The sequence below is a fragment of the Asterias amurensis genome, chromosome 17, assembly GCF_032118995.1.
Source record: "Asterias amurensis chromosome 17, ASM3211899v1".
Taxonomy (NCBI): Eukaryota; Metazoa; Echinodermata; class Asteroidea; order Forcipulatida; family Asteriidae; genus Asterias; species Asterias amurensis.
The window spans coordinates 1,984,449-1,999,724 of NC_092664.1; the positions used below are offsets into that span (position 1 = coordinate 1,984,449).

General features: G+C 41.1%; 1 protein-coding gene across 1 annotated transcript; it reads right to left on the reverse strand.

Moving 5' to 3' along the window:
* Positions 1-825: 825 nt before the first annotated feature.
* On the reverse strand, positions 826-15,074 carry LOC139949699 (hydroxyacid-oxoacid transhydrogenase, mitochondrial-like). The gene is made up of 14 exons (XM_071948183.1): positions 14,970-15,074; positions 13,006-13,120; positions 12,215-12,268; positions 11,157-11,207; positions 10,453-10,556; positions 9,660-9,856; positions 9,127-9,204; positions 8,312-8,417; positions 7,335-7,487; positions 5,949-6,047; positions 5,455-5,533; positions 4,263-4,359; positions 2,166-2,323; positions 826-1,726 (listed from the first exon to the last, which is right to left on the reverse strand). Exons 1-14 carry the CDS (start codon positions 15,020-15,022, stop codon positions 1,643-1,645), a joined length of 1,428 nt encoding a protein of 475 aa, XP_071804284.1. The 5' UTR covers positions 15,023-15,074; the 3' UTR covers positions 826-1,642.
* Positions 15,075-15,276: the final 202 nt, after the last annotated feature.

Consider the following 15,276-nt stretch of genomic DNA (forward strand, 5'->3'; position numbering starts at 1 on the left):
TTCACAGGTTTGTTATTTGATGTAGAAGTTGTGGTACACGAAGTGTGGGCCTTGGACAATACTGTTTACCGAAAGGGTCCAATGGCTTTAAGTCATCGGAGCGTGGGTTTGAATCTCGGTCATGACACTTCCCAGTCAAAGGATTTATTAGAAACTTTAGGCTGGTTCTAAGTTAAGATGAGTAACTCATCCTAACTCTGAGTGAAATCCATCCCTGGTTGGTTAGTCATCGGAGCGTGGGTTTGAATCTCGGTCATGACACTTGTGCCCTTACTTTAAAGCCATTGGACACTTACGGTAAACAGTATTGTCCAAAGCCCACACTTCATGTATCACAACTTCTATATAAAAAAACAAACCTGTAAAAATTTTGGCTCAGCCGGTTATCGGAGTCGGGAGAAAATAACGGGAAAACCCACCCTTGTTTCCGCACGTTTCGCCGTGTCATCACATGTGTATAAAATAAATCTGTAATTCTCGAAATCGAGAATTGATATTGTTTTAATGTTTTCTCAAAAAGTAGAGCATTTCATGGAATATTTCAAGAGAAGTCTTTCACCATTACCTTCTGTAAACCCTGTAAGTTATTTGTAAATTTGTGAACTTTTAATTTGTTTTCTGTACCGAAAGTGTCGAATGGCTTTAAAGCAAGTTGTCTTACCATAATTGCTTCTCTTTACCCAGGGATATAAATGGGTACCTGCAGGGGTAGAGGTTGATACTGTGTTTGAAAAGTCCTCAGACACACTTTTTAAATTATTCAACCACACATTCATTAGGTACTTTTCATCTTCAAATTTATTCACATTGATTTTAAGTTTAATATTTAATTTTACACTTTATCATATTCTTCATATAAAATTACATGTTAAAAATATCTGATTTGAATATATGAAACAATTAAGAAGTTGATTTATTGGAAGACAATTAAGGTATTTCATATTTGGCAAAAGCTTAATTTAATTTCACACACAGATTGGACAGAATTATTATTTTTAATCAAAGTATGGAATTTATTTTGCTAAAGAAATTAACAGAAATTTGAACTTAAAAAAATCATCTCATTCAAATGATATCAATTATGATTGCAGTGAACTTGGCAAAGTTATCAACCCCGTAAACCTCTGAAATGACAGGAGCGTTTCGTGATCATCTAATTTTTGAGTTGGTTTGGTGGGGGACAAATACCTCACCTGCATAAAATCATCGAAAATTGAACAGCAGAAGTGGAAAAATATATTGACATATCTCATGGTTTCTCAAGGAAAGTGTTATTGGGTACGCCCGATTAGCTTCCCTGGGACGACCCCGTGGTGCTCATTCGGGTGAGCCCCTGACAAGAGCTAATCGAACGATCACTCTTGCCCTCTTGTGGTGACGTCATGCACCTCCCTAAGTGACCCACTCCACAAGCAGGGCACTTGGGGCTGACCCAAGTGAGCCCCTGGAATGACGTCAAAGCTATTTGAATGTACCGGGGGCAGACCCAGGTCGACCAAGGGAAGCTAATCAACGTACCCATTAAAAACAAATCACCAAATTAGCTACCATGATTGAGAAAAAAACTCCACCAAAACCCAGTACAATGCCCGGAAACCTCCCCTAGTACCCACTCTTTGGTCTTACAAATCCATGATTAGCTTTAGTACACTTTCATGGATTGTTCGAACATGTTGGCTAGATCTTCTTCAGTCTGCTCTCGAGGGGCAAGCTTCGTCACACGTTTCTGGAAGAGAGAATCACAGAATAAAAGATTTAGAGGTGTGCAGAAAAATGTTAACATGAGTTAACATTTGAAAATTTTAGTTCAGGTCAACACACCTTTATTGTGAACTTTTTGGTTGAGTGGAAGTAGGTCAGATTTCACAGTTGTACAAGCCGTTTGTGGTCGCTGTTGGCATTTTGGTACAAGTCGTTTGTGGTCGCTGTTGGCATTTTGGTACAAGTCGTTTGTGGTCGCTGTGGGCATTTTGGTACAGGCTGTTTGTGGCCGCTGTGGGCATTTTGGTACAGGCCATTTGTGGCCGCTGTGGGCATTTTGGTACAGGCCGTTTGTGGCCGCTGTGGGCATTTTGGTACAGGCCGTTAGTGGCCGCTGTGGGCATTTTGGTACAAGCGGCTGTGGTCTATACGGTTTAAAAACAGAATACAGCTATTGTTCCTACCTGTGGAAGGGTTCCCTTGACTAGATCTGGAATATCATCTTTAGTGTATCCTAATGCCAGCAGTCCATCATCAACCTTCAAGTCATACATGTATTGTCTCATCACATCGGCTACCACCTTACCAGCATCTTCCTTCTTCCTGTTGGTAATATCAGCACCTGAAAAAGTACCAGATCGGGTTACAGATTTGTATAGATCTAGGGTCGATTTCATAGCTTTGCCAAGCTGTTTAGTACATCAGACTCATGGTCTGGTTGCCGAGTCATCAGAGTGTGGGTTCGAATCCCGGTCATTACACTTGTGTCCTTGAGCAAGACACTTCACTAAGTGCATCAGACTCAAGTTCTAGTTACTGATTCATTGAGGTGCGAGTTCGAATCCTGGTCATGACACTTGTGAGAAACTATAATTCTCATCACCCAGTGGTAAATGGGTACCTGTTAGGGAAGAGATGGTTCTTGCGATTGATTTAGGTTGTAGCGTGGCGGAGCACTAAATTCGCTCGGCCCCAGCGGCCAGTCTATATATCCAGGACCGCTGGGATGGGCTAATAATTGCTTGAACAGATTCTTGTTCAGGAAGTACGTCATGCATACAGTGCATAGAAATATGGTGTAGTGTGAGTGTGATGCATGATGGGACTGCGCATTATTAAACCAATGACAGTGCATGATACGTTTGCCCATCCTAATGCTTTGGTTAAAGCAAGGCGCTGGGGACGAGCGAAAGCACTTCAGTGCATCAGACTCAAGTTCTAGTTGCTGAGTCATCAGGGTGTGAGTTTGAATCCCAGTCGTGACACTCATTTCCTTGGGCAAGACAATTCACTTTAATTGCTTCTCATCACCCAGGGGTAAACGGGGCACCCAGAGATAAACGGGTACCTGTGAACACTTAGAATCAAAGACATTTTATGTTGGGTGGCTGTAAGCCTGCCCATTGTGTCAGCCCAAGTAATGTAGTACAGCAAACAAAATTTACTCTGGACCGCAGGCCCCGAGGCCAGTGATCACAGCATCGCGCTAGTAAACTCATGACTGGAATTGTCTTGTGTTTTTTTATCACGGAGTTGACTTTCATTCTGATAAATCTCTTTCAGTTCTCGTGAGTATTTGACACAAGAGTCTTGAGTATTTCATGCAAACCCTAAATAATTATTTCAGAATATTTGCAACTTGTCTGTCATATTTTTTTTTAATGTGCATGTTTGCCTCTTTTTAACTTAGCTCCTTTAAGTTTGCAAGAGGTTTAATGGGCAGACTAGAGTGTCACAAGAGGGTGCCAGATATATTTCAAATAAGACTCCAGAGGGGGCAGTATTTTGTTTTGGTTGGGTGGGGGGCTATAAGGAATGTTGGTATTTTACTTTATTAGCCCTAGGAATGGGTTCCCTTTGTGTTGCTGATTGTTCTGGTTGGGTGCACAGTGGTTTTTAAGATGTACCAGTCAGTCTTGGGTTGAAGTTGGATGAGAGCAGTCTGTCCTAAATTGAAGGCTCGCCTAAATCTAAGTTCTGCACGGGCTTAATTATTTTGGAAGTTTACTATCCCAAGTGGAAAGGGAAAGAAACTTTCCAGAGCCTTTCCTGCTTTGGAATCTGTCTTATGTGGACCTCTCAGAACTCCTGTGTGGACCCTCGTCAGATGTCAAATCCTGAGCGGCTTGAGGCTAATGTGATATAGCCACAGGAGGACAAGCTAGACCAGCAAGCCCCAACTCAAAGTTGCCTGAATTGGATAGGCTACATGTAGGGCTACATGTTGTACAACACGGCAGAAGTCCAACTCAGGGAGGGCGGCTGGCATAAAACTGAGGCATACAGGCTAGAGAGATGTGGCCAAGTGAAGGGAGAGTAGAGTGGAGCGATAGCCAAGTCGTCACCCAAAGCTGTGCAAAAAGGAGACCGGTAAGTAACCCCCCTCCCCCCCCCCCAAAAAAAAAAAAAAAAATACCATGCCACATTCACAACTTTTGACTGTATTCCTGCACATTTTTATCCCGCTCTACGAAATTTTGACCAAGGTCTTTTCATGCAACTTTTACTACGTGTATGTTTCCAACTATTCTTGAAAGTAAATATTTCCTTTAAATACCTACCAAGGGCCTCGGCTGCTTGCAGATGTCTCTCTGGGCACATGGGTGCAGTAAACTGGAATACAGCCGGTGATGTCACGACTACCGATAGACCATGAGGCTATGAAGGGGAGGAACATAGAAGCAAAAGTTAGTCTCTCACAATTAGTCTTTTTAAAGGCAAAGTTTACCTTTGTTTTTTTGAACCATTTGATTGTTTTAATCCCATATAAATGTAGATGTATACAATGAAACTAACATGTGAAAATTTCATTTCAAAAGGTGGTCACATTTTTGAGACATCGCAACAAATCCGGAGTAATAGGGAACTTCCGGGACGCTTGGTGGCAGCAGACTTACCAGGTAATATCCATTGTTCTTGGTAATGTGCGCGTGCTCAGAACTACGTACACAATGACAGTTTACCTTGTAAGTTTGCCGCCACCTGGTGCTCCAAAGTCCCCTATTATGGAAGTTTCCGTACGGTGCCAACACTTTTTCATTCGATATGAAATAATATAGTATGTAATTTACCTCAATGAGATATCCCTTTTTGTAAAAAAGGGTGAAAAAGTGGTGGCGCCATACGGAAAGTTTTCCAGGATGGATAATCCATAATAATTGGAATACACAATCTGAGAACTGTTACTGTCAGTAACGCTTCTCAGATTCAAATTTGGGGGATAGAAACTGATATATACTTTACCATAACCACCTTCCTTCAAAGTGAAATGTTTCTCAACGTGCTTTATATCAAAAGCTGTTGTACTTCTAACCAAGTAAGTTTTTATTGCCATCATTTTCAAGAGTGATAATCAAACGTATACCTTCCCTTTAAAGAAGATATATAGCTAATAATAATACAAACTACTTTTTTCCCCTAGGTGGTGTTGTTTGTGACAGATATCACAAACTGTGTCAACAAAATAAAATGGAAAAGGGTGGGACACGTAGCAAGGATTGCAGACAATAGATGGACTTCTGCTTCTTTATTGGTTAAGGTAATTTGATTATAAACTTTTGTTTTACTGTTAAACCAATCCCAACTGTTACACAGTCTTTTGTAACACAAGACAGCACACACTTCCATGCAATTTTCACAAGTTAGTCTCAGGTGATGTCCCTTGAAAATTAAAGGATCAGAAATTTGAAATATGCCCACTCCAACAATCACTATGTTAAAAATTGTACATGTAATTATCATGACCAAAATTACCACAATAGGATGGTCTGCACTGTACTCATCGGCTTGGAACTTCTTCACCATACCGGCAATAGGGTAAGACATGCCATGACTGTGGAAAGAAACAAGTCAGAATTCAATGGAAGAAACAATTTTAATTGGAACTCAAGGTGAGTTCTACTGAATTAAATAAATAACTATAAAACAAAAAAAATGAAACTTCAAGAAAAAAATTGTGATTTTCATAGAATCCTTTGGTCCTTTGGTGGCAAAAGTGGGATGTATGTACCTAGAGTTGTCCCAGTAGCAGAGTTGGGATATACATAGAGTTATCTGGTGGCAGAGGTGGGATTAATCTAGAGATCTCTGGAGGAAGTGTTAGGATTTAGCCTAATGGGAAACACACTGGTCTACCTGTGTCTTTTAGGCTTCCAATACTAGTGGAAATAATTGCTTTTAACACATCCTTAGTTTCATATACAAAAATAAATATTAGAAAGACGTACATGTAACTCTCCCAAACTCACCATAAATGCACCCCAGCATTACCGAATCCAACTCCAGCAAAGACACTAGCAAGATGCATTGCAGATCGAGCTTCGAAATCCTCTGGATCATTCACAGACCTAACGATGATAACACGTGAGAATAATATTAATTTTGGTTTTTTACCCATACACCGATGTGAGTGAGTACTGTATACTCAGTACTTTCCCCGAGTCCTGTGAAAAAAAATCACAGGCATGTTATTCGGGTGGGATTCGAACCCACGACCCTTGCAATTCTAGAGCAGTGTCTTACCAACTAGACTACCGAGGTTGCCCGGTAGCTAGAGGCAGTTCGAATCCTATGTTATGGCAGCGGGTACCGCAACGATAATTTTATTCTTTATCCCCGATGCAAATTTAACATTTCTTAAGTGAGAATAATATCCACATTAAAAACTCGCACAGCAGATGAATACTTGAACTTGCCCCCAAAAAGTTCTGGTTTTGTTCCTTGTGATTTACCATCAAACCCAACAGCACTGTGACTCAATGTTTTTTGCACAAACCCTCGTGTAAGGCCTGCGCTAAATGTCCCACTTTTGTCAAGTCAAACTCAAATGATTTTTGCACTTTAAAAGTAGGGCAACTAAAACGCCGATTGTTGAATTTATTAACATAGTTTGCCACACTTCAAGTAATTAAAAATAGCGATGTGGGAAAACATTTCTAACGAGCATGGGGCATAATGTCAATTCTAGCTGTGACACTCAAATAATGACAAAATCATAATGATATCGCAGGTTTTTAAAGCGCATCGTTTGTAAAGCGCATCTCCCAACTTTGATACGACAAGAGCGTGACGTTTGTTACCATGTCAAACAACTTCCACGCAGCACGACAGAACTTGCCATGCTACACAATAGATCGTATTGAATATGATGTCACCATTCAAAAATCTGCCCTACAACATGGCGTCTGTGCCAAATCATGCGTCTGTGCATGCATGTGCTGTAGGAATCAAACCGGGAATGCTGCGTGCTTCATTGATGTACGCGTTTGAACGAGCATAGGGTTTGCTCTACAAGATGGTGACTTTCATAGCAACACAGGGGTTATTCAATACGGTCTGTAGTGTCAAACTTAAATCGAAAGATTGTGTTAAGTCCTGCCCTTTTGTCAAATTTAATTCATTAAATCTAATTATTTCATTTGAACAGAATCCACATTGGGATTCAACATTTTAGCTGAGTGTGTCTTACCTAATGAAGTACTACTTCTGTTAGGTGTGAAGAAAGATATTCCGTGTGATGGAAATGGTAACCTTGTTGCATCTTGCTTCCATCAAACCCAAAGGCGCTGTGTCTCAATGTTTTTGCACAGACCTTTTTGTAAGTGAAAGTCATGCAATTCAGCTGAGTGTCTTACCTAATGAAGTACTTCTTAATGACAGACATGGCTTGTAGTGACCAGATATCACTGATTGGGTTACTGCCCTGGTACGCTGGACGCTCTATGGGGTTACTAGGACGTGGTGTTCTCTCATCGTATGGGATTGCTGTGAACGACTCTAATGCATGACTGGAGTGGGAAATAAAAACTCACACTAGACAAAAAGAGTCTTCTCTGAAACAACAAATAAATCCTGATGCATTTTACAAGATGTTTGCCGTCTCTTAAACATCCGATTTTTACTTTGATTTTTCTATTGTGTCTTTTATTTTTATTTCTTCTACGGTTGCCTTGCCAGTTTGTTCAGATTCTTTACAAGGGTTAGAGTCATCTGTCTCCTGAAAAGATCAAAACATTATCGATGCCAGCATTCATAGGCCTAGATGTAGTAAGTAACAACTAGTTCTCTATTAACGGGACAGATGTATCCCCCTAGTATGGTTTGGGCACAGGCCTGGAACCAGTGGTTTTTTTTCTTTGTTTTCTTTATGCGTTATGCGCCTTTGATCATGTGTATGTAAAGTTAGGGGAGCATTTTAAATATTATTATTACATAAAAATTGTTCATATCATCTAACATGTTTTCCTTGTCCTGTTAATGGAACACGTTGCCTTGGATCGGTCGAGTTGGTCTTTAAAAAGCGTTTGAAACCTTATAAAATGCATGTGGTTAGAAAGATATTTTACAAGTAGAATACAATGATCCACAGAAATTTGCCTCGAAATTGCGTGGTTTTCCTTTTACTTTGCGAACTAACATGGTCGGCCATTTATGGGAGTCGAGGTACAAGGAAAACCACGCAATTTCGAGTGATACTTGTGTGGATCATTATATTCTACTTTTAAAATATCTCTCTAATCATATGCATTTTATAACAAACGGTTACAAACACTTTTTAGAGACCAACTGGACTGATCCAAGGCAACGTGTTCCTTTAATATCTTCAACTTACCATAGTACATCAAACCCACTGTATGTAGCTACTCTATTTGGCATATGCATCACATGTAATGGGTCTACAATGCCAAGCAATGGTCTGATTGCACGACTTCCAATTCCTAAACAAGACAACACAAAAAAGTGACACATGGAAACAAAGTTTTGTCATCGTTGCTTAGTAGAAACTAACCTTTCACTTTGTAGAAAAAAATGGACAGGATATATGTTTTAAAATGTCATATAAAATTAAAAATATGCGTGATTCTATGGGTGCGTTCGTTTAGCTTCCCTAGGTCATCCCCGGTCTGCCCCGGTGCGTTCGAATAGCTTTGACGTCATTCCAGGGGCTCATCCAGGTCAGCCCCCAGTGCCCTGCTTGTGGAGTGGGTCTTTTGGGGGCTGGCCCCATGTAAACGACGTCACTACAAGAGCGGTGAGTGGTCGTTCGTTTAGCTCTTGTCAGGGGTTCAGCCCAGTGAGCACCGCGGGGTAGACCCAGGTCAGCTAAACGAACGCACCCTATATTTAACATTTCCACATGACTTGATATAGGCCACCAGAAATTATTTCACTAAAAACAGCGCTGCCAACATTTGCATTTTGCAATCAAGGAGATTTTGTACAACAAGCAGGGATATATTTAGAATCCCATTCAAATAGGAAACAAGCAATAATCGCAGAACTTTACAAATTCGTTCATCAGAACAAGGAAAAGATTGGTTTATTTACGGAAACTTTCTGCGGAATGAGGGAGAGTTGGCACCACTGCAATTAGTCTGTAAAAGTTCAATTTTACTATTTAAGTTACCATGGCAACTAAATACATACCTGTCTTAGCCTTGAGCGGCATGTAATCAAAGATGGCTACCCCGGTGGTCTCGCTACCTGTGCCTGCTGTCGTTGGTACTACAAACAAGCGAAAGGAATGCTGTTATGCAAGTATTTCAAACAGCTGAAGCGTACATATGGTCCCCACTGTAAAATACTGTTCAACTGCCAAGAGGTTCCATGTTACGTCAGTCGATGTTATTGCAAGCATATTCAGTTAACAAGTTTGGTTTCCTTAAAATAGCAAATTTGTACATTGTATTTAGTCAGAAACTAGGACCAATTTCATAAGCTTCAGCACAAAAACTTGCTAAGCACAACAAAAAATTATGCTTACCAGCCCAAATACCATGTCACATGTACCATCTGATACTGGTATCCTGCAATTATTTTTCTTAGCAGACAATTGAAAAATATGATTTTCTGCTTAAGCAAATTTATGAAACTGGGCCCTTTCTATGGTGTGGGAGATCGTGGGTTGGAACAAAGTATTGGAAATTAAACCAACAGTGTGCCACTCCGGTATGCCTTACCAGCTAAGAGTGGTTTGACTTCTCCCCTAACTGGTAACCCTTTCCCTACGGGTGCATTCACATAGTCCAGGAAGTCTGCATCAGGGTTTGATGCATAGAGGTTAGCCGCCTTGCAGGTATCCATCACGGACCCTCCACCCACCGCCAGGAACGCATCAAAGTTACCAGCTTTAGCAAATGCTATTGCCTCCTTGAAACTGTATGGAGGATAACAAGATTATTGTTATACTTAATTTGGTTGTAACCCACCCACACCCACTCTGCACCCCACCCACACCCAATCTGCACCCAACCCACACCCAATCTGCACCCCACCCGAACCCAATCTGCACCCCACCCACACCCAATCCGCATCCACCCACACCTAATCCGCATCCACTCACACCCAATCGGCACCCCAGCCACATCCAATCAGCACCCCAGCCACACCCAATCCACACTCCATCCGCACCCCACCCACAACTAATCCACACCCAATCCACACCCCACCCACACCGCACCTGACCCACACCCAATCAGCACCCCACCCACACCCAATCCACACCCCCCTCTACCCAATCCGCACCCTACTCGTACCCAATCTGCACCTCACCCACACCCAATCCGCACCCTACCGATACCCCACCCCACCCACACCCCATCCACACCCGATCCACACCCCACCGAAACCCAATCCACACCCCACCAACACCCAATCCGCACCCAACCGAAACCCAATCTGCACCCCACCCACACCCAAACTACACCCCACCCACACCACAGTCACACCCCAGCCACACCCCTAATGATATACCTGACATCCGTTGGTTCTACTCTGACATTCTGGAATACATCATAGTTGACATGATGACGATGTAGAGATTCCTCCACTGCAGTCATAATGGGAAGGCTCATTATCTGAAGACAAAATGACACAAGAAAGTTAGCTTCAAACTCAAGAAAAAGACCATGGCCCAGTTTCATAAAACCTGTAAGCACAAAAACTTGCTAAGCACGGAATAGTATTGCTTAGTAGAAATAAGTAACCAGCCCTAATAGTTTGCACTGTTGTGGCTGGTTCCCCGTTCAATTTTTGTTGAGGAAAGCAATTTGTCAGGCAGTAGCTTCTGCTAAACAGCTTCATGAAATTGGGCACAGAAGTTATGAAATTGTGCTTAGCTACTTTGTTGTGTTTAAGCAGCTCTATGAAACTCGGCCATGGCTACACTGTGCAGTTACAAGCTTACTGGCTTCTGACTGGCTTCTGGCACCCCCGAGCAAAGATATTGACAAAAGAAGGAGACCACCAACTAAGGGATAGATACATGTAGCTCAGTTAGTAGAGCGCTGGCACATTAATCAAGAGGGCGCAGAATCAAATCCAGCTGTAGTCAGCGTTTTCTTTGTTCAACCCTACAATATGTTGAGAATTACTGAAAGCAAAATTATCACCAAGTTGTAAGTATTTCCAATGATCATAATAATGAAGTAAGGGACGGTAAAAAGATTTTAAGTTACCTGCTTATCTGTCATGACGCACACTTTCTTTGCCCCAAGATTTTGAAAATCCTGAAAAAAATTCATGGATACAAAACAGTTATTTCAAAATCTTAAATTCCTGTTTTTTAGTCTGATAAATACCTTGAAATTCTGTTGAGTAATGAAGTACAAATACTACCAAAAGAGAAATGAGATAATTCTTCTCTTACACATGCCTTAGAGCTTGTTTAAAGACACTGGACACTATTGGTAATTGTCAAAGACCAGTCTTCTCACTTGGTGTGTCTCAACATATGCATAAAATAACAAACCTGTGAAAATTTGAGCTTGATTGGTTGTCGGAGTTGCGAGATGACTATGAAAGCAAAAAAACACCCTTGTCACACGAAGTTGTGTGCTTTCAAATGCTTGATTTCGAGACATTCAAATTCTAAATGTGAGGTCTCGAAATCAAAATCGTGGATTTTACTTCTTTCTCGAAAACTACGTCACTTCAGAGGGAGCCGTTTCTCACAATGTTTTCTACTACCAACCTCTCCCCATTACTCGTTACCAAGTAAGGTTTTATGCTCATAAATATTTTGAGTTATTACCAATAGTGTCCATTGCCTTTAAATAAAAAGAGTTAAATGCATGCTAAATTGTGTTAGGAAGTTTTTCCTCATTTTGATTCTAGTCTTGTACATTTTCTGGTCCAGTAAACATTTTTAGCTACAAGCCCTGCAGTCTTGTAAATTTCTTCACCAAATTCGAGCCCTGTAGTTTTATTGCATCTATGAACATCTCATGTAGAACCAAACGGTCACAAGCACTGATGATACCCAAGCCTACATCCGTATGGACTGTAAAACTTATAAAAGTTTCAGCCCTAGGAGTAGGTGGCAATGGCCCCTGGAAAAAAAACAATTGTAGCCCACACCTTGAAGTGGCCCTCAGGACTTGTGTGTCTGGCGACTAAAAAGAAAATATAAAAAAATGCATACATCTTGTGGGTTTCGCCGATGGTCACTCTTAGAATCTGAGCTGGAAAAAAAATGTGTTTAGAAACGTTATATAAGTTGGGTCGTAAGACTTACCATTCCAACTTCTTGTGTGACTCCCTTGCCATACCGGATGTTGGAGCAGGCCATCTAAATGAGGAAAAAAATTTGAATTTATTTTATGATTGATGCCTGGAAAAAACAACAACATAAATGCAGCAAGATCAGAACAGATGGACACAAAATAAGACAAAGATCGGACAAAGCTAACTCAAGTTTGTTTTGGCTTGATTAACATGGTTGACCAACAAGGATTGGTCTTGTAAATGATTGGCTGAAAGTTTGGCAGGAGCAAATGTATTGTTAGTTTGTCACAGCTTATGCTAGCAAAAAAACAATGTGCGTGTGAAAAAAAATCCAGCTTATAAGCTGTGGCAAAAAATCAAGGTACTCGTGATACATTGTCATTTGTCAATAGAGTTCAAATATAAAATGGCATGTTCTTGCCGAAATTTGCAGTGGCCCTCTACTGGTGAAATCACGCAGAGGCCATGGCAGGCCTTTATGCTTCTTGTTTGAAAGGGCCAGGGCACCAAGGCCTTTTCTCTTGGTAAAGGGTACCCTAAGAGGAAATTGGAAGCAATTTAAGGGCACCAAAGCAATGACCATGGCATCTGGTCTTGGCCTCTCTTGCCCCTGGTCTTGGCCTTTGTGCTGCTTTAACAGTTTCCCAAGAAATTGTCCAATGCCCAAAGCAAAATTAAAATGGCCTTGCTCTCTCAAAAACAAATTTCCAGTCCTGAGCATCCCTTGCAATTATCACTCAAATCCTCTTGGCAAATTCGCAAAGACTTTTCCAAAGGCAACTTTCCCTTTATATACTGTACCTCAAATGCATACTCGGGCTGACTGGCTGATTCAGTTGAGCCAGAACAGACATGTTTAGGAGTAGTGCGAGGTTGATTTAAACGGAATGCTTGGGAGTGAGCTGGACAACGGCATCTTAAGAAATAAGCAAAGAAAATCTTATAAGAGATGTTAAATTTGCATCGGGGATAAAGAATATTAATTTTTGGTTTTTACCCATACACCGATGTGTGTTAGCACTGTATACTCAGTACTTTCCAGAGTCCTGTGAAAAAAATATCACAGGCATGTTACTCGGGTGGGATTCAAACCCACGACCCTTGCAATTCTAGAGCAGTGTCTTACCAAAGAAAATCTTGTTGTAATATAAGGTAAATGCAGATCCTACATCATGTTGGTTTAGGGCGGACTCCTTTTTCAAATGACAAAACAAAAAAAGGAAAGAAACTTATTTTGTTCTCACAATTTGTTTCTGAAATATTTGTCTGACTGAGGAATAAAATAACTGAAGTAAGAGTGAGATAATAAAGTACTTGGTATGTTCCTTACTCTTGATAAAAAATATGGATGGCAGGGATAGTTTAGTTGGTACACAGGCTTTGAGTTTCGTTATTTAAGGGCAAAGCAATCCTCGACTGGTAAGGCCGGGGGTACTTCTAGAAACTATAACTTAAAAAAAAAAAATACAAGGCTCCTCCATTTATATAATTTGCAGAAGTAGGCATGGGGCACTTCTTTGTGGAAATGAGTTGGAACTTTGCAGAGGGCACCACAGTACAAGCACAGGGCACTACGACAATTTAAGTGGGTGCCATGGATGGGTTATTTCATATGACGAGTATGACGGAGGCTGGTCATCTCGCCACCTAGCAAGCTCGCCACCAACAAAGTCGCCCCCTGCAAAGTCGCCCCCTAACCGGCTCGCCCCGAGTTGTTACAAAGTCGCCCCCTGACAATGTCGCCCCCTAGCAAAGTCGCCCCCAGAAAATAGTTAAGGGTTAGGGTTAGGGTTAGGGTATAGGGTTAGGGTATAGGGTTAGGGTTAGGGTTAGGGTTAGGGTTAGGGTTAGACCTTCCACAAGCACATTACTTCATACGGAATTTTTTCTGAAAATGTTTTAACTATATTTTTTTACCATAACTATTGTAGCCTTAATTACTTTCCGAACAACATCTGGGGGCGACTTTGCTAGGAGGCGACATTGGCTGGGGGCGACATTGTCAGGGGGCGACTTTGCTAGGGGCGACTTTGCTAGGGGGGCGACATTGTTTGGGGGCGACATTGCCAGGGGGCGACTTTGTTTCAACCCGGGGCGAGCCGGGTAGGGGGCGACATTGCAGGGGGCAACTTTGTTGGTGGCGAGCTTGTCAGGTGGCGAGATGACCAGCATTCAGTATGACATGTATGACGAGTTGACAGTGATGACAACAATGGTGAATGCATGTTGTTGGGAAAGGAAAGAGACTTTAAGATACATGTATATTAATTATTTTTATTCATCTCATCTGGCATCTATTCTAATTAATTGTCATCTTTTCATCTTTCAACCCGATTGTGATTCAAATTTAATTCATCATCACTTGTCCGAAAATGTTGATTATTCAAATAAAACTTTACTATATATAAAATACTTTTTGACGAATGCAAACTAGGCAAGTTAGGTTCAGACCATGGAGGTAGAATATTCAAAGCCAGCAGAGCTGCAATGCAGTGTACAAAAGATAGTTATGTAACTCAAGCCATGCGTCCATTGCATTGTGCATTAAGCCGCCGGTCATACTTGAGTGCACACACCTGGTTATATAGTGGTAGTGGTATGCAGCCGCAGGAGAAGGCATGCAAGGTGGTCTTCTGGAACTCGGCGAAAAGTTTCCACAAAACAGTAGGAATCTTCTGCAATAAATATCTCTGCCCCCACTACATATCTCTAAAGTTAAATGCACAATTTAGTAATAAAATCATAGAATTTGCAGGTCAACTTACGCCGCTTTTCCAACATCTTGCAAGAGACGAAAAACATTCGCCGATCCTGCCATTTTGTTTAGCTGCGGGTGTAACCTCGATTTCAAGAGCTTTCTTTAAACCCTCTAAAATTTATACATTCAAACCAACCACAAATCAAACAAATTTTCCCCCAAAACGTTCTAATATTATTGATTACGTACAGCACAAATAATTTAATAGAGAATTGTGTGGGTTTAAATTAAGCTGATATAAAAATCTAAAAAAGTTCTTACAAAGTTTCTTGAGAGAGAGTCTACCGAAATCTATCACCGATGAAAGATAACAT

What these genes read in the sequence shown, in the direction of transcription:
- LOC139949699 (XM_071948183.1), bottom strand. Translation starts at nt 15,022, where the DNA reads ATGGCAGGATCGGCGAATGTTTTTCGTCTCTTGCAAGATGTTGGAAAA. An exon ending in CAAGATGTTGGAAAAGCGGC is followed by an intron (nt 13,121 to 14,969) that starts GTAAGTTGACCT and finishes TTATTTCTTAAG; the next exon opens with ATGCCGTTGTCCAGCTCACT. An exon ending in TCACACAAGAAGTTGGAATG is followed by an intron (nt 11,208 to 12,214) that starts GTAAGTCTTACG and finishes AATTTTTTTCAG; the next exon opens with GATTTTCAAAATCTTGGGGC.